Genomic DNA, 22,351 nt, shown 5'->3' with positions numbered 1-22,351 from the left:
AGACCTTAGCCAGTCCCGATTGACAAAAAATGTTACTGCTACGCTCTGTCAGTTTTTATATAATAATATCAAGTGACGGGACGAACAAGTTGTACGCCTGATGATAACACGTTTATATGGTCTGTGGCTGCACGCCTGTTCATAACAATTGCAGTGCCACTCAGAGCTTTAAATCGCGTACAGTTGAAGGGCACTGCTAATGCATCCGCCACCTCAGGGTGACGTAAGTTGATAGGTCCCATGTGCCAGTAATTTCACCAGCACCCTTACCCTTCAAAACCGGAACACAATAATAGCGGCAGAAATAGGTAAGGTGGCAGCACATACCTGGACCAACTCTTTCACAAGACGCTTCTACAGCTACTGAAATGTACTGAATTACAGACCCTGACAGTGAAATCTCTAGTTTTGTTCGCCTTGCTCTGGGACAGTTCCATATTTTTCCCCCCGAATTAGTACGTTCGCACGTACTTCATCCGGTCCTGTGTAAGGCTAGTACCTTAGGTGAGGCTACCAAATCTCCTCACTGGTAGCGGAGCTGTAAGGTACGTTCACTTGCCGACGCCGAATGAACGGCATCTCTCCAGTTCCCAAATTCCTACCGGAAGATATCTAGCTCTTCCTCTACTAGCCCTCTCTCTGTCACTCTCTGAGACAATAACAATCTTGTTTATTGTCAATGTTTCGCGGCAGCATTGACCTTCAAAACTGCCACGTAACATTGTTCGGTGTCGCTTTATTTTCCCGATTTCTTGTACTTTCCCGAATTGAGTGCCCGACCTACCGTAAGATAGAAACTGTTCCCGAAACAAGATACCTACTAAATCTATTTGGGTGCTTCCACCCGAATCGGTTAACAACCCCTGGGATTACTACGATCGATACTTTCCTTAACGCTTTACGTTCACCAGAACAAACATTATACAGCGACTTTGCTTGAATGCTGACCTACAAACTGTTGCTTGTTTTTGAAACAAATAAACATCGCCACCTAGACCAATACATGGTAACATTGGAAAATTAAGTGCTTGCTATTACATTGAAGTGTAAGAACAGCCAGTTCACTAACTTTAACGCATGAAATGATTTTGTCATGTAGTTCTATATAACGAAATAATTTTTAGAGACATCAATGTTTTTTAATTTTTTTAATATATCAAAAATGATGGAACCATAAGCCATTTTTTTAAGAATTCGAATATTATTTATTTAGACGGGTAAGGTATAAAAATACAATAAAACCTTAAATACTAGACCTGTAATTATATGAATGAAATCGGGTCCCCGCAGCAAGGTGCCCAAGGTGCTGGCAACGTACACCCTTTATATTGCTATGCTAATGCGTTGGGCAAGATAGCTGCCGGCCCTTGGGATTCCCAGGCAGTCTATAATTTTTTTTAATGATAAGGACAGCCAATGATAAAATTTTGTAAAAATGAAGCGTATTGGGACCCCGCGGGCCAAGGGTTTCGACTCTAAAGGGTTACAAAGGGATAATCGGGCGGATTATAGAATATTGAAATTTTGTAATGGTATTTTAGTCATGCGTCATTAAGATAAGTTCCGACATGTTGGACACCTTAACAAAACTGTTTTTAAATAGACAATTTTGAGCTTGTCAGTTAGCCGCATTTTGACAGTGTATGGCATCAGTGACTACCCTGTATCTAAAGTAATATTTAATAAAAAAAATTAATATAACATAATCTCAGATAAATTTAAAAAATTTTTAAAGTAATATGATATCGAGTTCTTAGGTATTCGGGATTGTTACACATAGGAAATGAAACCATTTTTCCGGATTTAAATGGCGTATATTTGTTTTTTCAAACAAACTGACGTTTCGGGTCCTTTCAGGTCCCCATGGTCACGGTTGACTGAGGTGGTACAGTCTTCAACCAGTTATGTCTAATATTGATGCAAACCACCCTATTTTTTCATTATATTTACAATAGTTTTTAATCAAATCCCTTATTTTTAATTTTACAAAGAAAACATTCCAATTTACGCTAAATTAAGTTTTACAAATTATTTTATTGAATGAATTTTTATCAAGTTCAATTTATTATTATATAATAATAGAAATTAGAATAAATTAAAACATATTAATTAGTACTGCAGTCTTATGTCTGTTTGGGATTTTTCATTAGAGGAAATACTGGATCCCAAACTGGTGGTACGGAGAAACCATCTTCCCTGTTGAAATTAGGATGTTTTTTAATTTCAGTGGCCTCTCGCAGCATCCTGGGTGGGTTTGTTTGAAAAAAACAAATATACGCGATTTAAACTCGGAAAAATAGTTTCATTTTCTATATTAGATATGTTTTTACTATCATGATATTCATTTTTTTGTGAAAATATTCCACTAGTTTATTATTATTGATACAAAGCTCGAACTAGCCACGTTGAGGCAACAGACGCTGGTTTGAGTACAGTCGGATCAAAGAAGGTTTTCTTTTACGTTTGTTCGATTTTTGTACCAGTAATAATTTTAAAGTATTTTAGTATATCTAATTGTGATGATAAGTAGATAGGCATACATGTGTTTGTGCGGCCCTGTTGTAGTTTGGCGGGTTTTTGTCCTCTCTGACACGATATAAAAACTATTATGTAAGTTTGTATATGTGAAAAGGATAAGTAAGTAAAAATCTAATGAATGATCAAAAGTACTGGAACAAAAGTCCTGATACAAGTTGATGACACCTACTAGGAAGTCCCAACCTTAGGTAAAACAAGTTAAAAAACTTTAATACACTTATTTTCAACAGTTGTTGTCTGTGGTCCTGAGAGCTTATAAGTATTATACAAATAACCCTATATAGTACAATAGTTATGTCTTACCTAAATATTGTTAGTAGACAAGCCATAATATAAATGTTGAAATTACCTATGTAGATAAACCATAATATTGCAATTGATTTACATAACACTAACCAATGTCTAATTGTTTACAGGTCTTACAAGACATCAAGGTAAATATTCAAATATTTTGTCTGTCTGTATGTATGTTTGTCCGTAGCATCTTTCGTTTTTAACCTCTTAAGGCGCTTTCAATTAAACGCCTATAGAAGCTCTGCAGTGGTGCGTCTGTTTCAATACAATATAGCTGCGCCATTATTCATTATTTCAGTTCCCTCTTTATTTTTATTTATTACATTTATTGCTTAATCACGTTTGTTTTTAATTATTTTCTCATCGCATACCAAGACGCAACTCAAACGCATTCATTTACATTCTGGCAACACTATCCTCCCTCTCACTCACTCAAAACTGTCGTCAAGAGTTCAAAATGACTTTTTATAAAAAAACCGATCTCGAGAGTTCGTGGAATTACATCTATTTGCCAAGTTTTATTAAAATCAGTTACCGAAAAGTGCGCGAAACCAGATACCTTAGTTTGCCACCCTTAGAGGTGGAATATTTCCTTCAAATTCAAATGGGATCAATACTGAGGTACCCTCTTTCCAACATAAAAAGAATCATCAAAATCGGTTCACAAATGCCGAGTTATCGCGTAAAAAAATACTGTCAAATTGTGAACCACTTCCTTTTTTGAAATCGGTTAAAAAACGCAAGAAGGAAGGTACGGGCATTATATTTAAAGTAATCTATAAAACTCTAATAATATTTGTAATATAATAAAGTCAATGCTGGATATGCAACGTGCTTTCACCTGGCCCCTCCAAGCTATGGTCCTTTCAATCCTGGATGCCATCTATAGCCTATAAACCTTCTCATTATATACATACGCTATACATTTACTCACTCCAAACGCAAAAATACACAATTTTATTCTAGTCTGCAGCTGCGCTTTTCAATATTGTAAGAAAATTAGCACCGCAGCTGCAGCGCCACAGCGTCACTGCAGGGCTTCTATAAGCGTTTAATTTGAAGGCGCCCTTATTTCTTACTTACACCAAATTATATAAGCAGTTCGGAAACTAAATAAGAAATGCGTAAAAGTCTAAAAATTTTAATAATAAAACTCAATTATTTTATTGTTTTAAACATATGTTATAGCTAAACGTTTTAAACACCGTCTTCCCAAAAATCATCCTGCATAAATCACTTCCGTTGATAACAGGAAGACCATTTTATCTATCTATAGGAAACCGCAGCAGTTTATACATATTCATAATGTATTTTAATTCAAAATTACATTGAACTTAATTGAAAAAAAAAGCGGAGAGAAATGTCTAGTTTGAAACCAGGTAATTGTTGGGGCTGTTTAGCACTTTGTTATTATTATATTTTAAGTTATGTCTATTAGTAGAACCTTTGCTGGTTTAAGTGATAACTTATTTGTACTATAATCCTGTACACAAATTGTAAACTGTTTGTTTTCCAAAAATAAAATGAAAAAAATAAATAATTATCTGGGTTATCTACATTCATAACGCATAAAAAGCGTTTCTTGTCAAAATATCGTAATATTTTGTTCATGAAAATTACTTAGCAGTGGTGTGATAGATTATTGAAACCGCCGAAAGGGATTATTAACTAAATATGTTACATAAGCATATTTTTTTATAAGCCTTTCCTGTCCCAGTGCTGGTCAAAAGTCTCCTCCTCTTTTCCCATTGTTCTCGGTCTTGGACAATATCTGGCCAGTCCTTTAACAAGGAGTCTTAAGTCATCCCGCTATCGCCGACGTGGTCGTATTTTTATATTTATAGAACATTTTATATACCAGGAAATACATTGCCCTGTTTTTAATAATAATAATGTGCCAGATGCATTATTAATAACTTTTAAAAAATCCGACCTCAAAAGTGCTTGGAATTACATCTATTTGCCAAGTTATATTGAAATCGGTTACCAGAAAGTACGCAAAACTGGGTTCATCCCCTAGTTTGCCACCCTTAGAGGTGGAATAGGAATATTTTCTTCAAACTTAAAAGAGACCAATACTGAGGTACCCTCTTTCATAAAAAAAGAATCATGAAAATCACAACATGTAATATATATTTTAAAAAAAATACAGTCGAATTGAGAACTCCTCCTTTTTTGAAGTCGGTTAAATAACGGGTTGTGTAATGCGTTAATTTGCCATAGAGAAGATGATTTGCTATATTAGTAGTAATAATGTCTTGTTATAGACAAAATAATTTGCTACAATACCTACTATACAATGTCTTGTCTTCCTGAAGGTATGTTGCATAAGTATACAATACAGTCGAGGGCAAAAGTATGTACCCAACGGCTTATTTTAAAATATGTTTATTAATGCGTTTTTCTTGTATACGTGTATATAATCAACAAAAAATCCGTAACACTCCAAAACAGATCACAAGCAATTTAGAAGCAAAATTCATTTCCCAAACTAGGAATCGAAGTCGGAGGATGTCTCTCCGCCGAGGCGATGTTTTTTATTTCCCGTAACTGGATAAAAATGCATTTCTTATCTAGCAAAAAACTGCCTTATCTCTTCATTATTTTTGCTTTGTTGCACGATCGTATGTTTTTTAAGTTTCATTCCTAACTTTAGTTACAGCCAGTCTACTAACTTCAGTTTTATCGTAGTTTAGTTGTACGTATTTCTATTAGTTTTGTTTAACTAAGATCGTTAACTTCGGAATGTTGCTTTTTATTCCTTTCCAGGAACTTACCGTAACCTTTCCAAAAACAATCTTATTTCAATGTAAGCTTAAAGTAAGCTTATTATAATATTACTCATATCCGTACGTTGACGAAGCTGTCAACCAAGTAATGTATTATTGCAAAAGTGATTGAAAGAACGAATGATTTCCCAGTATTGTCTTTTCCTTACTAAAAATAAGAAAGAGATAACCATATGTGTGAACTATATAATGCCATCTCTTTCTTTTTTGATGTTCCGAATCGTCTTATCTTAGTTCAATGATTAAGTACTTAATGTTATTTACATTCAGATAATTTTGACTGTTAAAAAAGAAAAGTACGTAATAATAAAATCTATTAAAATTACGTTGTTTTCAATCATTTTTCCGCATTTTCATGAAGAGAAATAAATAAAACAAGCTGAGTCTTGATAGTCACGTTGTGAATTCGGAACTATAGTCTAGTGTCAAGTGTTAGTTTCGCCAAGGAGCATATAGATGTCATCATTTTACGAAATAAACATCGCGTGTTTTATTTAGCGAGAAATTGTTTCCTATGCGCTATTAAATAAAAAATAAACAAAATATTGAAGAGACTTATGTAAATAAATAAGTTCAACTTAACTTTTAATCATTACAAATCAATATTAAGACAATAAACCTGAAAATAATATTGTTTCCATTGCATCCGTGTAACTATTATAAGATTGCTAAATTTGACATAAGAGCAATATTACTTTAATGTTAAAGTCGCGTCAGAGTACGAACTGAGTGAATGAATAGTCACAAAGCTGCCAATAAAACATCGTAGTTTTAACATTACAATAAGCTCACTTTAAGCGCGTTATGGTACGAAAAGTCAATGTAAGGTTGTTTTAAGAGGTTGTGGTAGGCCCCCTGATCTTTAGAATTACATTCTACTTAAGTGGATAACTTGTAGTTTAGTTTTTTACATGCCAACCAATCATTTGACGACTACTGTGGTCGCCGTCTCTGAGATCCCGGGTTCGATCCCCGGCCACGTCAATATAGAAACTAACTTTTTTATACTGTCTCGGGTCTATGTGTTTGTGGTACCGTCGTTTTTTTCTGATTACCATAAGACAAAGGCTTTAGTTACTCGTACTTATCAATGTATGTAAAGGTGTCTAATATTTCGGTTACAACAAATTAAAAAGAGTTCAATATAACTTAGAGAAGGGTCATGTATTATTTAAATACTTGAGAATTCTCTAACCTGAGGTGTCAAAATATTTGCAATAATTGCCCGGTTTACTTACAAACCGGTTTTCATGTTGTCGTCATCTCTGAGGTCCCGGATTCGAACCCCGACCGGGTCAATGTAGAAAACTAACTTTTATATATTGTGTCGGGTTGTACCGTATTTGTGGTACCGTCGTTGTATCCGATTTCCACAACACAAGTGCTTTAGCTGCTTACTTTGGCATCAGAACAACGTATGTGATATTGTCTAATATTTATTATTATTTAATGTTATTATATAAAATACTCTTAAATATACATATTTTAAAATAAACCGTTAGGTACACACTTTTGCCCTTGACTGTATTATATACTTGTACAACTTACCTTCTCCATAGGAAGACACTGTGTACTGTTGTTGCAAATTATTTTCTCTATAACAAGACATTGTATACTAATATAGCAAATCATCTTCCCTATGGCAAATTAACACATTACACAACCCTTTATTTACCGAGAAAGGAGGAGGTTCTCAATTCGGCTGCATTTTTTGTGAGTATATGTTACGTGATTGCTTTGGCATTTGTGAACCGATTTTGATTATTCTTTTTTTGTTGGAAAGAGAGTACCTCAGTATTGATCACATTTAAATATAAAGAACTTATTCCACCTCTAATCGTGGGAAACTAGGGGATGAATCCGGTTGAACTTGGCAAATAGATTCCACGAACTTTTGAGGTCAGTTTCTTTTTATAAAAAGTTATAATTTTATACAATTTACACTGACAGTACTTATACGTGTAAGGGTTGAATCGATCACTTGCTAAAAGTAATATTAAATTACGACCTTATATAGCAACTTATGTAATCAATTACTGGACAAATGTAGTAAAATTGAAAAGTTTTAAGCGCTTCAGTGCATTTTAAATTTCTGTTCTATATAAAAGACATTCTGAATATATAAAGACACATAACATCCGCGAAGGTTCAATACGTCGTCGGGGTAGGGGGTAACTGGAAGGAGGTGTACCCCCCTAAAGGGGGCCGGTCGATGGGTCAATGACCCCGGGGAGGATTTCGAAGCCACCCCGCCTTCCATTTACTTATTTATTAAAATTTTGTACTTTGTTGCATCGCAATTTGTCGGCAAAGTTTAATTTTAGACGCTATCTAATTTCCTTCGAGTTTAAATTATTTTCAAAACTTTATTCCTTTAATAATTTTACTGCTTAGGTGTTTTGGGTGCATAATGCAGTAAATTTACAAATAATTAAATGTGTCACATAAATAAGAAACTCTATCGCATCTGAGCATGACGTATTGTTTAGTCTTGACCAACTTTGGCGACGAAGGAAAGCATTATAACATTGCCTTAGAGTGAAAACGTCCTATATGCGTTTTCACTAAGTTCGTTTTCATTAATTTTTGTTGAAGAAAAGCTTATAAATTTCTAAATGCTCGTTGCTCTTACTTCTAAATTTATTATTAAAGTAATATAGTATCTGAAAGAGGTATAATTTAACTAATTGAAATGCTAACTACAAACATTATTGCGTTTACTACATTTTACACTACATTTTTATCTTCGCCCTGAAAAATTACATAGAAATCACATTCACACACAAACTAACTTCCCAAACCTAACGTAAAACGTTCTTTAATCTAAAAACCCAGGCGCAGCAGTATAATAATAGTGTCCAGACATCCCCAACAAGGACCTGGTCTCAAACGAAGGAACCAGACCAGAACCAATTTTAACAAGTTCATTTTCCAAATTGATCTTACCAGGAATCGAACCTGGACCTTTTTTTCTTAGGATATCAAGCGACGGAAGGAACAAGTCATGCGCCTGGTGGTAAGCGACATGCCAGTCCACGGCAAATCGCGAAGATGTTAGGGGCATTGCACTGCACCCGTCAGCCTGAGATATAAATTAACATGTCCCATGTGCTCCTAATATCCCAGCACCTTTACCGTTAAAAACCGGAACGCAGTAACGCTCGCGCTATTGCTTGGCGGCAGAAATAGTTGAAGGGACAGTACATCCCTGGACGAACTCGTTCATAAAGAGCTCTACTGCTATAAAACGTATGTAAATTATGACGTATCTAAGTTGATACAGTGCATGAATATATAATGCAGTTGCGTATAACATTCCTAAATTTACAACACAATTCCAATGATTTCACGGTTCTATAAAACTTAATTGATCCGACCATTTTCCTGATAACCGTATCTGTGTACGGCATAGTAACCGACAGCTTTATTCAGAACAAAACAAATGTAACTTGGTCCCTGACGTAGGACTTCTCAAAACTGTCTGTAAGTCTTCAGACTCAAAGAAGCTTTATTTCATAGGTAAATAAATTATAGTTGAAATTGTCATATTGATTAAACTGTAGTACTCAATCGTAAGGCATATTCTCCTGAGAATAATGAGCAAGAAGCCATAGCTTTTTATAGATAAAGAGATCGGGACAACCTGTACTTATTATTAATTTACTTACCTAGGTACTTATTTTTTATGAGACAAAGTGACGGAACGAATAAACCTGGTGGTAACCTGGTGGTTAGTGACTCGTCTGTCCATAACAATTGCAGTGCCACTCAGTGCTTTAAATCACGAAGATCTGAGGGGCACTGCACTGCGCCCGTCACCCTGAGACATACTCTATCATACCTCTCATTACTGTCTAACCGCTTGATATAAACGTGCCTATGAAGTTCCATAATTATTGACGAGCAGCCATAGACAAAAAATGCAAATACTTCATGAACTCTATTTTTTCTTTCTATAGTGAAGCGACGTGCTCTTTAGCTCCGATTCCGATATTTATCAAGTCATTCTTTTTTATATAAATTTCGATTTCTCCATTATACAATTTTTATTACCTGTCTAATAAATTATAATGAAAATAAATTAATTTGAAACAATTATAATAAAATTCTACTACTCAATAAAAATGTCAATACGTTAAATCGACTAAAACTTTTTTTTTACTTTATAAACCGTCGTTGTTCAATTAAATAATTGTGTATTAAAATCACGATTAAAACTTATTCATAAATAAAATCAATAGTAATAAGAAATCGAATCGGTAACGCATTAGGACATCACTAACTGATGACTAGTCGAGCTGTCAAAAATTAAATAAATAGTTGAACGGACTATTAACTGTCATATAATATCAGATGTAATACCGTGTTCTGTATGTTTGAACATTATTTGATTTTTAATTCGGGATTTAATCACGCATAAAACAACGTTTTGTTAAAAATCAAACAATGTGTGAAAATCGTGAATGTTTAAATAGTATTGTATGTTTAAATACAAAATATATGATGTAGTAGTACTTAATAAATAAATAAATAAAAAACCTGCATGAGCGAAACGGGCCAATACCACGAATTCTTGTCATCCAAGCAGGCAAAATTATTTTACCCTCGTAAATTGCAAATTTTGATTATCAACTGGAATCTTATTATTGAAGCGTATAAACTATCCCTTAAATTTTTTTTGTGACTTTATGAAGGCGACTGTCAGGAACAGTTAGTTCATGTTTATTTCTCATGTTAATGTTATGCCTGTGACAATATTCCATTAAAAAAAAATACTATTCTTCTTGACGTAATAATGCATTGAGTATAAAGGGCGATAAATAAGGAATTACTAACGAGACTATCAGAAGCCCGAAGTCGAAGACTGAGAGCTTTCAGAGTCGAGGTTTGTAATTCCCGTACCGCTCGTGAAACACAATGTTTTTCATCACACTTGCACGTGAATAGTATGACTGCATGCAGGATAACTTGCCGATAATGCCGCAAATAAAACCCTCGGGCCATTTTTCTTCTCATTACAGCAGGTATGATCTTATGAGATCTTAGAGGCACTGCCACTGCGCCCGTCTCCATGAGACATAAGTTGATAAGCTCCATATGCCTGCGATTTCATCAGGACACTTGCCTTTTAAAAACGGAACTCAGTAATGCTCACATTACTGCTTGGCCTGTACGAAGTACATTAAAATAAACAGATTGTATTTACCTAAATTTCAATTAATACACATTCCGAAAATATTGTATTTTGTTCCAAATTTTTGATGCGTAAAGTAAAAATACGGCTTTGTTTTTGTTTCTGTTTATTTAATAATTCAATTACAGTTAGAAATGGAGCACACGTATACCCTAAGCTGCTCGGACGCTTCACATGTATGTAATCGATTTTGTTCAGAAATTAAAAAGCGAACAAATATGGCCGCTTAACAACTAATACACCTTCGAAAAAAATGACCTAATCTCAAATTAAAAATTAAAATTGCATAACCTCAAATTTTTATTGCGATGAATTTTATTTAAATTCAACTAAAGTTTAAATTATTTTGTATATCGATGAGTTAAAGCAGAAAAGAAAAAAATTTCAGTTCATTCTGTAAGGAAAAGACTTTGCGCGTTTCTTTTCAATTCGGTCCGCAGATGGAAAATGCACGTCTTTTCCACTATAGGACACAAAAATCTTTTTAGCCGTCTAATTCAATTCCGTGTTGATCAGAGTGTTGACTCCTTTACACAACAAAAAATAAGTGAAACAAGGCTAATAAGACCATTCTCGATTGTCATAACCAAATGTTTTATTAATCTTTGTTAATATAAAAGAAACTTGTTTTTACCTTTTTTATAGTACAACTTGGTAAGATCAACTTTATCGCTCTTCTTCTTGAACTTACCTTCGAATGAACTGCACCAAAAGCAGATATAAAAAATTATATTATATTTAAAGTAGCAAGCAAAAAGATGTCTTTAGAAAATCTACGTCAAAGATCATCATGAAATGGTAGATCGACATATCAAACAAACCAATACAATTCTAACTGTAAATACATAAGTGCGGCTGAAACTCGTAATACGTAGCAATAAGATCCAATTTCAAAATGTTTTTACACTTTCTCTTTCACTCAAATAGCGTTGTCCTGTTCCCTCGACAATTGCCAACGGAGATTCTATTTACAAAACATCGCGACGTTGCCACTGCGCAGGAGTTCATGACGTCACTTCGCTCCATCCTTATCCATAGCCTGCATCTCTTTCTAAACGCTAGGCCGTTTTCCACAATGTATTCGAAGGTCGGTGCTTAAAATTACTTGTTTTATTCATATTTTGATTTAAAACACACCGTCTTATTCGCCGTACCATTGAACTTTCGTATTTATGCACCTAGGTCCCCTAATCCCTTGTTAAATAGTAAACTATCCATCTGCCACTACATGCAGTAGAGTTTTACTAAGTGGTCCTATATATTAGTCTCGTAGTATCTGGGAAGCGACCAGGCAGACAATAATTGTGATATACTCTCCAGAAGCAACCGTACTTACGTCTATCAGTGGTAGGTTATGGTGATGGTGGGGAAGGCAATAAAAAAACTGTAACCATAGGTTACCCAAAATAATGGCAACTTCCCCCTTCTTATGGTTATGTTAACACCGACTTAGCGTTTGGAAATTTGAGTTGTAGCCCGCCCGGGAAAAATCGTGGGCAAAAACGACGAATGTGGAATTTGGTCTAAATCCACACTTGCACATATTACAAATTTCGATGTAAAAAATCTTTTTTAGACGAAAAATAGGCGACGTCACTATTGAGTGACGTCGCCTATTTTTCGTCTATTTCGTTTAGTTCGTATTTTTTGTATTGACCCATCTTGCAATTTTGTGAATTTCCACTACTAAAGATGCACATTACGATTAAATTTTTATGAAGATCAATTCAAGTGCATACCATCTAACGATTTTTTGTATCAATTTATTCAATGCGATTGCCAAGTGAATCGATTCAATAGAAAAGCAAATCGAATCCTCTAGATCAGAAAGCAATAAACATTTTGTAATAATTTGTAATAATACATTTTTGAACAAACCTCGATTTACAACAAATATTTAGTTGTAATTAGTTTTTGTCCTCGATATCGAACTTTAATGGGTTTTAACCCGGGCCCTTGCCCATTTTTGGCTATAGCTCATATTCACAATCAATAAATGAGTCATATCACACTGCTATTGCGCATTTTTAGCAGCAGTGGAACTCCTTAAGAAAGAGTTCGTCCAGAGAAGTACTGCCACCTTACCTATTTCTGTCGCCAAGCACTAATGTCAGCATTACTGTGTTCTGGTTTTGAAGGGTGCAGCTGAACTTACAGGCACATGGCACTTGTCAAGTCTCAGGGGACTAGCGCAATGGCAGTGCCCTTCAGATCTTTGCGATTTAAAGCTCTGAGTGGCACCGCAACCGTTATGCCCAGGCGTGTATTTTACCATCAGGCGCACGAAATGTTCGTCCTGTCACCTGATAATATAAAAAAAAATATTGCCAACAAATCATTATTTCCTATTAAGTATTTGCTACAAATTATTGTTTCAAAAAATAATGTTGTAGTTGTGTTTCCATAGGTATTTCAATCCTTTAGTCATTTAAAAAATTCACATTTGACAACATACATTTTGAAATGTTTAGAAAATAAATAGTAAAAAAAGAAGTTTTGTTGATTTAATCGCATTGATGATGAACTGGGTATCTCCATACTAAGAAAACGTTCATACTTTAGGTAAATTAACTTCCTTAATTCCCATCACTGGTCACATACGAAGCCGAGACGTGGCCACTCGATACCGCTAGTCCACCAGTTAAAATAAAAATCTCTCAGCAAGCTATGGGACAAGATTTCAATAGTCAGTCATTAGGATATTAGAAAGGTTTTCTTAGGTTAGAGACAGGTGTTAAATAAATAAGAAATTATTCCCTATCAGACATTCATCATCATTAATATCAACCTATTTAGGCCATAGGTTTTAGGCTATAGTCCGCAACGCTGACTTATGTGGATTGGGGCCTTCCTACGTTTTCCCAGGGTTGTGAAACTTCTTCGACGTGACGGTTTCGTCACGATATTAAAGTTCGCACATTACTCAGAGGTGCAAGCCCGGATTCGAACCCACGGCCTTTGCTTGAGAGCTACCGCCTCTCAAAACATTAGTCTACCACGGCTTGTTGTTGATCTAATCAGACATTAATTCAACTAAAACAATGTGCTAAACTGTTTTAGTGTTGTAATTGAACTAAAATAATCATATCGACAAAACTATCTAAAGCCCGGGCTGACTATTCGAGAATCTCAGCTCAGAATCAATTTAGTTTTCTAAATTAAAACCGGAAATTGGACCCGCGACCGTCATATAGTGCTACAAGTGCTAAAACGTTTAATTCCCCCGGCATCTACTCCCCGGCCACTACTTCTCCGGTCTCATTACCCCGGTTATTACTCTCCGGGTCTCTACTCCCCCCGATATCGACTTCAGACGTGTCGTTTCCCCCCATTTTGGTTGAGAAACTTAAAAGTATTAACGAGTGTAATTGGCAAGACAGAAATGTTTGAATTTCAAACCTTTTTTTGTATTATCAAGTGACGGGACGAACCAGTCATGCGCCTGATAGTAAAGTACACGCCTATTAATAACAGTTACAGTTCCACTCAGACTTTTAAATCGCAAAGATCTGACGGGCACTGCCAATGCGCCAGTCACCCTGAGACATAAGTTGACAAGTCCCATGTGCCTGTAATTTCGCCAGCACCCTTACCCTTCAAAACCGGAACACAGTAATGTTGACATTAAATGGCGGCAGAAATTGGTAAGGTGGCAATACTACTCTGGGCGAATTCTTTCACAAAGAGCCTGCTACTTGACTTTTCCAAGTTTTCTATTAAAGAAGGAAGTGAAAAACTATTAGCTAAATGAAGTAGGAAGTTCTTACTGAACTCACACCTCATGTCTTGACATGTGTTCGCGTGTTTTGATATTACAATCGGATGTTTTGACAACCGATCCAATTATTAGCAACGTTGCTGCAATCATGTGTTATTTAATAAACATTAGCGGATTGTTATTGTAACAATAGTATGTGGAAATGTGTTATTCAATAACGTTATAACGTTATGTCTATTACCATTGAATCGTTGTGTTTTATATATGGAATCGCGTTTCATTGCCAAATGTTGAATTGGAAATTTTTTTCTTCGATATTAAATTTTTTTCATATATTTTCGAGCTGTTTTTTAAATTATACTCTTTAACTTTGTAACAAGAATTATAAGGAACAAGAAGCCATTGCTATATGATAAATATTTTAATCACATATTGTTATAATTCTTATTCATTTAACTATGTATTTGTGAAGTAATCGGGGGAAACCGTTTCAGTCGCAGTAGAGACTGCCACCTTACCTATTTCTACCGCGAAGCAGTAATTTTCAGGCACATGGGACTTATCAACTTATGTCTCAGGGTGATGGGTGGCAGTGCCCCTAAGATCTTTGCGATTTAAAGCTCTGAGTGGCACTGCAACTGCTATGGGTAGGCATGTCGCTTACCACTATGCGCACGACTTGTTCATATCGATCGTCACTTCGTATTCATAAAAAACCATTTATGCACACTCACCTTACCTCTTGGCGGCAGAAACTGGTGGCAGCACTTTTCTGGATGAACTCTTTCAAATTTAAATAGTGCTCTACAATAATCTGCACGGAATCGACAAGTCTCTACTTCATCTTCTTAAAGTAATGTTCGTCTACTGGCGACCATAGTGGCAATCTTTATTTTTGAAGCTGCCACACGAAAGTAGAGAACGTGTGCTAAGATTGCACCAGTCTCTCAGATTTTTCAACCAAGAGGTTTTCCTTCTGCTAAGACTCCGTTTCCCTTTGATACTCCCCGGCATTATTAGTTAAAGAATCCGGTATTTATTTATTGCCCCTTTTTACATGGTTAAAATACTGCAGACTCCTCAGCAAAATACTGCAGAATATTCCATTCCTTTCTTTCTCAAATCTCTGCTACAATGCCCATTATAGGTAGGCACAATTTTTCCCCTCTCTAATCGTTATGGAAAATATAATTTCTTCCTGCGAAAGTCCTTACGTCCTTATATACCTTTGAACTCTGCTTGGATCTTCGTTATTGAGCTTGAAACACTTGAAAGCTAGCGCTTTTGTCCTCGGGTCGTCAAATTTTCATTCGATAGTCTAATTAAAACGATCGTTTAACCAAAACATTTCAATACAAAATACAGATAAAATGTTGCCACAATAATTACAAGTTACAAATTTCTGACAACTGCATGATTTCTTATTATCCGGATATTTCGAAAGAGTTACGCTCTATGGTCATAAGTTGACACGAGTCGGCTCGACGGAGAATATCGGCTAAATATAAGAAGTCGTATCGGGGTTAGAAAAATAATTTTATTATTTTGGCAGCAGTGGAGCGCCTTGTAAAAGAGTTCGTCCAGGGAAGTACTGCCACCTTACCTATTTCTGAGGCCAAGCAGAAATGTTAACATTACTGCATTCCGGTTTGGAAGGGTAAGGGTGCTGATGAAATTACAGGCACATGGGACTTGTGAACTTATGTCTCAGGGCGGCGGGCGCAGTGGCAGTGCCCCAGATCTTTGCGATTAAAAGTTCTGAATGGCACTGCCATGCACTGCTGCACACTGCACTAGGGAAACCCTGTTTCGCGGGTGCCATGGACACACACATTACACCCAAGCTCGCGAGAGAAATAAAAGTAGGCGATATAAATATATATGTCCAAAACAAAATAACAATAAATTACAAATTATTTTAAAAATAATCATTCTGCACTGTCGAATTCATAATTTAATCAAATGAGTTTCACTCGTATCTAAAACATTTCGTCGTTTATAATACTTACAAGATTTGTTTGAAAAGAAACCTAGAAATCCAATCATTATTACCCCAAATGGCAAGCCATAAATACTTATTTGGACACATAATAGAATAATTAAGTACCAGGAAAAAGAATACATAAATACAGTTGAGTAAGTAAGTAACTCATCCATATTTAATTCAAGGTTTTCGTTTATATTGCCACGTACAGTAGTTATTTTTGTTACGCAATAAACTATACCGACACGTACTTTATATACAAAAGGGGCCAATATGCCAATGCTTTTAAGAGCACTTGAAAATAGACCAGAAAGTACTAGAAAGAAAGTAAGGAGAAGGTGGAAGGTGGTGGCTCTGAGTCACATTGCAACTACTATAGACGGGCATGATGCTTGGTACCTTTTTTTTTTTTTTTTTTTTGGAACACGACTTGTTCGTCCCGTCACTAGGTAACATAAAAAAAACATATTCAGCGGACTCTAACAAGTTTAATTTATGTTCACAATGATCATATGACCCACTGGCCACATATACCATTTTAATTTGAAAAAAGAATGACTTCAATCATCTTTTGATTTCGATTAAACTTAATTAACTTAATTCAATATTGTTATAATTATTAATACAAAGGTCGAACACTCAAAAAAAAAAAATTCTTCGATCCGGCCTCATTCACATCGACGTCTTCTAGGATACCGTGGCAGATGCTATACCAACTAAACCACGGAACGAACCAGCGGACCTCACGAATTTTTCTATCTGTTTGTTGTCGTGTCTTTGTATTTGGTTTTTCAACGACATTTTAGCCGTAGCGCCATCTATAAGTAATATATAATGAATATCAATTCAATAAAAATTAATTAACTTAATTCAATCTTTTTTGTTATATTATATATTTTTTATTAGCGTTATCTGAAATATATCCACGGGTGTTTTATTTATTAACCTGTTGACAATTAAAAGAGTTTTAAATAAGTTGACCAACATCCAAATAATTATCAAAAGGGACCTTATAATAATAATCCTACAAAAAGTCAAACCACCTCAACAATTGATATTTATGCATATAATGCACATAAGGCGAGTCACTGTAAGAGAAGCGAAAAAAACTGTATTGCAAGAGCTATTGGTTAAATATTACTATTAAAATAACGCTCTTAGAAAAATATTATAATACACCTAAGGATATTATGTACTTCATCCTATCATATAGAATCCTGAAAACAGTATAAAGTAGTATATAACCAATTGTTTAAGAATAAAATAAACTTTGGACATATTTTTTATACGAAGATATTCGTATTTGAGTACTACAGAGAACCTGCTAAAATTTGGTTTTCAACTGAAGCCGTGAAGTTATTAAATTCACAATTATCCCAATATTTGCAAATCCATAATCGCCGCCCACTTCCTCGTCAGTCGCCATCGGGCGCTTGCCGACATCATATCTTTATCAAATTTTCTGCGCATATTCCTATTTTATATTAACTTTCAGCGCACGGGTTACGGGACACGAGAGGCGGCGGTCCCCCACACCTCACCTCCTAAAATGTAGGCTCGCGATAAAATACTTCGCCTTAATTTTGCTATAGGCCCCGGTACGCCATCCCGCCTTTTGGTATCATAAAAAAACCTACGAACCCGACTACGATTATGTTTTATGTACATATGTAAAAAGAGGTCACGACGACAATCTTGTGTGGTTCAATAACAAACAAAACTATAGAGAAATGACCTCCATTTCTGTAATGCGATCGTCCGAAATAAAATTATATAAAATATCGATAAGCCGACCTTTTTATTATCGTTAGGGAAAACGTTAAACTATTATCGTTATTCAATTTTGTGACTAATGTAATTGGATTTTGTTTTGTTTTCGAATGTTGGAAGTTGTTAGGAAGTTTTCTTCCGTAATCGCATATCAAAACAATATAAAAATAAAGTAGCAAATGTTAATTGAGTGTTCAAATGGTATATTAAATTAAGGAAATAATACATCTAAATATGCATAATTTACAAGAATAGAATTGTCTGCCATAATCGAATGTAAATACAATATAAAAATAAACTAAAACAAATCTTTATTAGTTTCTTTGATTTAATCTTTAATCTTTATCAGACTTTTATAAAAAATTAAAAAGAAGAAGAATAGACATTTTCTAACTATAAAGCGTGAAACACACAGATGGCGTGTGCGTTGCGGGGCGGGCGCGGGGCGGGTCGGGACCGCGGCGGGTCTAATTCCGTATAATTATATGGATTATTATACATATATATTATTTATATTGATTTATATTTGCGATTTCAAACTCTTGTATGGCACTGCAACTGCTTCGGACAGACGTGTCGCTTACCACTAGACGCACGAGTTGGTCGTCTCATCACACAGTATCATAAAAAAAGAAAGTCTTATAGGCGTTAACTCCTACTTCTGTTAAATACATGTATTTTTAAAATGTGTAAAGCGGTTTTACAAGTTAGCTGACAATTTACATAAGTCTTAGTCTGTACTCCTGAAGGTCTAGATAACAAAAAGAACAAACTAACGAGCAAGGTTACGCGCATTGTACTTCGATTGATCCTCGACCATCTGACTCTATTATGATGAATTGTTTACTTCCGCGTCTCTACGCGAATGTTAACTACGTTTTAAGTCACTAATTTTACATTACTAATTAATTTATCTAAAGTTTCTTCATTTAATACCCGAGAATGATTAAATAAGTTTCAAGAAATTAACTTTCTTACACTAGCATCACTGTACATTAAGGAAAATGTAATTTATATAATAAACAAAGAGGCACACTTAGAAAAAATTCACTTTGGTCCACCTGGATTCGAACCAATGGCTCCTAGCAAAACCGTGCCAGTCGCTATGTCAACGGAACAAACCAACGGACCTCACGAATTTTTCCGTGTGTTTGTTGCAGATCTTTGTTTTAACAACTTTTCCCCGTAGCGCCATCTGTGAGAAATCTATGAAAGTTTTTCTTCACTTACCGAGGTACCTTTGTGACGGTGTGACCTCCTTTCACCGTCATCTTACCTCTTTGTATCGCCTCTCTCCGCTTGTATCCTATAATTTTTTATTTTACATGTATTTAAATTTGAATTGCTCCATCCTCCTTCTCTTTCTCATTCTCATTTTGTTTTCGTACCACGGTCACTCCCAGCTCGACCGCGACAAGAGCCAGATCTCTTCCAAATTCCATTTACTAAAATGTTATTTTTGATTCTTTACCAAGTTATAATACAACAGTTGGAACAAAAAAATTATCAAAATTTGCTACAATCGTTTTTCGACCAAAAATGAAGCCATAAACCCGGATGTAATGGTGCCGCCATTGAAACCCTGGCTATTACACGAATATAAAGATTTGTACAGACGCTTTCTAACGCTTTCTGGCGCTTTCTGGTGCTTTTCACCTTTACAGCTACCAGGCTCCGCCTAGAGATGTCACTTTAACAATTGTAATTAACTTTTATTGAATCTCAGGTATCTAAGTGTTTGATCTTTGTTTATTAATTATAGCAAATAAAAATAAAATTAATACCGTGTTGGTGAAACATGACATTCAATAAAACTTAATTACAATATAATTTATGTTAAGGAGAATTTCAATTAATTGTCTTTTGTAACTACATATCAGAATAGGGTGGCTTGTATTAATATTAGACATAACTGATTGGTGGTAAAGTCACCGATAAAGAACCCGAAACTTTGATTGAACCTGAAACACATCCCTAGCTTAGGTTGATGATAAATAAACATCAAATTCTATAATTATAAATGTATTTAATTGTTAAGATCTTCATATTCGCTTCGAATTTCCTTCGATACGATTGCATAAAACAAATAATCTCAGTAAAGGGTACTAAAAAACCCGACCTCAAAAGTCATTCGTCACATTGCCACCCTTAGAGGTGGAATATTTTTTTTTTAAATTTAAATGGAACCGCTACTGGGGTACCTTCTTTCCAACAACAAAAGAATCATCAAAATCGGTTCATAAATGCCGAAGTTATCGCGTAACACACAAACAAAAAAACATACAGTCAAATTGAGAAACTTTTGTGAAGTTGGTAAAAAAAATATTTTGTCTATATCAAAACCTATATAACCTATATACCTATATATGTGAACCAGAGAGTCGTGCTAAATAAAAGAAAGTGTATGTCACAATAAGAACACAGAAATTATTGCTGTAAACAATATTGTTACTACAGTTGTAACGTATTTACAGTGTAATCTAATTCGTTTACACGTTATTGATCATCGTTGTAGCTTATATTTCGTTACTCTAGGTACTTACTCATCGTAATATCGCACTTACTCTCGTATTAATAAAATTCATCTCAAGTACTTGATCAATATTAATATACTACTCATGTCAACTGTGTTAACAAATATGACATGAGCACAATTTTTTATCAACTGTTTTTTTATCAGATTCATTTATACCCTTAGAATAATAGCGCATAGAATGATAGTTTCATATCAAACGAACTGTCACAAGTGAGGCAAAAATCAAATTCATGTAGGCTAGTTTTAGTAGTAGGTTAATTTTCGGTTTTAGTGAATATTTATTTAAAAATACAAGTTGAAACGCGTTACTTCCTTGTGGAATGTTAGTATCTATTTTATGTTTGTCTGACGTATTTTTATACTCATTTACCGCACATTTCGTCATTTTTAGCTAAAATTCTGGAGCTGTTCGCGGTGCAAGTTGACCTTGAGCACTGAAGGCCCGCCCGCTCGTGTAGGCCCATTGGGAGCGCTTCAATTTGCCTCACTTAGCGTGTGCGGACTGGGTTTCTATGCGTTATTATTCTAAGTTTATACCCATAAATTGAGATATGTCAAAATTTACATATTGACTGAAAAACAATTGCTTTTTAAGGGATATCTATACTTTAGAGTAGACTAGTTGTAACATAAATTTTTATTGAACTGATATTAAATTTTTTTTTGTGAAATTACTCCACTAGTTTGTTATAATTATTAATACAAAGATCGAACACTCAGAAAAAAATTCCTTCGATCCGGCCGGATTCGGACCGGATTCTTCTAGTAAACCGTGGCAGACACTATGCCAACTAAGCCACGAAACGAACCAGCGGACGTCAAGAATTTTTCTATGTGCTTGTTTTTGTCGGATCTATGTATTTGATTTTCAACGACTTTTTAGTTGTAACTTTTTTATATAAAAAACCGACTTCAAAAGTTCGTGGAGGTAATTGATCTAATCTATTTTATTGAAATCGGTTACCGGAAAGTACTCGAAAGTGGATTCATCCCTTAGTTTGCCACCCTTAGCGATGAAATATTTTCTTCAAATTTAAATGGGACAAATTCTGAGGTACCCTCTTTCCAATAAAAAAGACTCATCAAAATCGGTTCACAAATGCCGCGGAGTTATTCGTCGAATTGAGAATCTCCTCCTTTCTTTGAAGTCGGTTAAAAAAGAAAACAGTAACAAATGCAAAATATTAATTTATAAACATTTTGGTTCATATCTTATTTATTTGTTTATCTTTTACCTACGTTTACGTAAAAATGTTAGTTTTATCGAATAACAAAGCTTGAGGAGATACAACGATAAAGTAAGGAATTTTAACTCAAGCACATCCATAAATAATTGACAATAATATGCGTAGGAAACATTGACTTAAAATTATATGGACGTCGGGTCCGCGCTAAAAAGTGTCCGAACTTATAGGGCGTTAAAATCGTATACAGAGCGTCATTCACGCTTTAGTCTTCGTTTGTTCGACTGACAGCGAAGCAAGCAAAATTAGACAGTACTGCGATGACATTACAATTTAAATTTAAC

The 22,351-nt window shown here is 34.9% G+C and overlaps 1 protein-coding gene across 2 annotated transcripts in view; it reads left to right on the top strand.

Annotated features, from left to right (window-relative positions):
* LOC113236993 (DNA N6-methyl adenine demethylase) overlaps positions 1 to 22,351 on the top strand; it is a 217,647-nt gene that overhangs the window by 161,150 nt on the left and 34,146 nt on the right. For both annotated transcript variants that reach the window (XM_026473233.1, XM_026473232.1), the window contains one exon: positions 2,955 to 2,972. In XM_026473233.1, coding sequence (XP_026329018.1) covers positions 2,955 to 2,972 — 18 coding nt within the window. The remainder of the gene's footprint in view (positions 1 to 2,954; positions 2,973 to 22,351) is intronic.

This window comes from Hyposmocoma kahamanoa, unplaced genomic scaffold, assembly GCF_003589595.1.
Source record: "Hyposmocoma kahamanoa isolate Upper Pololo Valley unplaced genomic scaffold, ASM358959v1 92, whole genome shotgun sequence".
In the NCBI taxonomy this organism is placed as follows: Eukaryota; Metazoa; Arthropoda; class Insecta; order Lepidoptera; family Cosmopterigidae; genus Hyposmocoma; species Hyposmocoma kahamanoa.
This window is presented reverse-complemented; position numbering and strand designations above follow the sequence as displayed.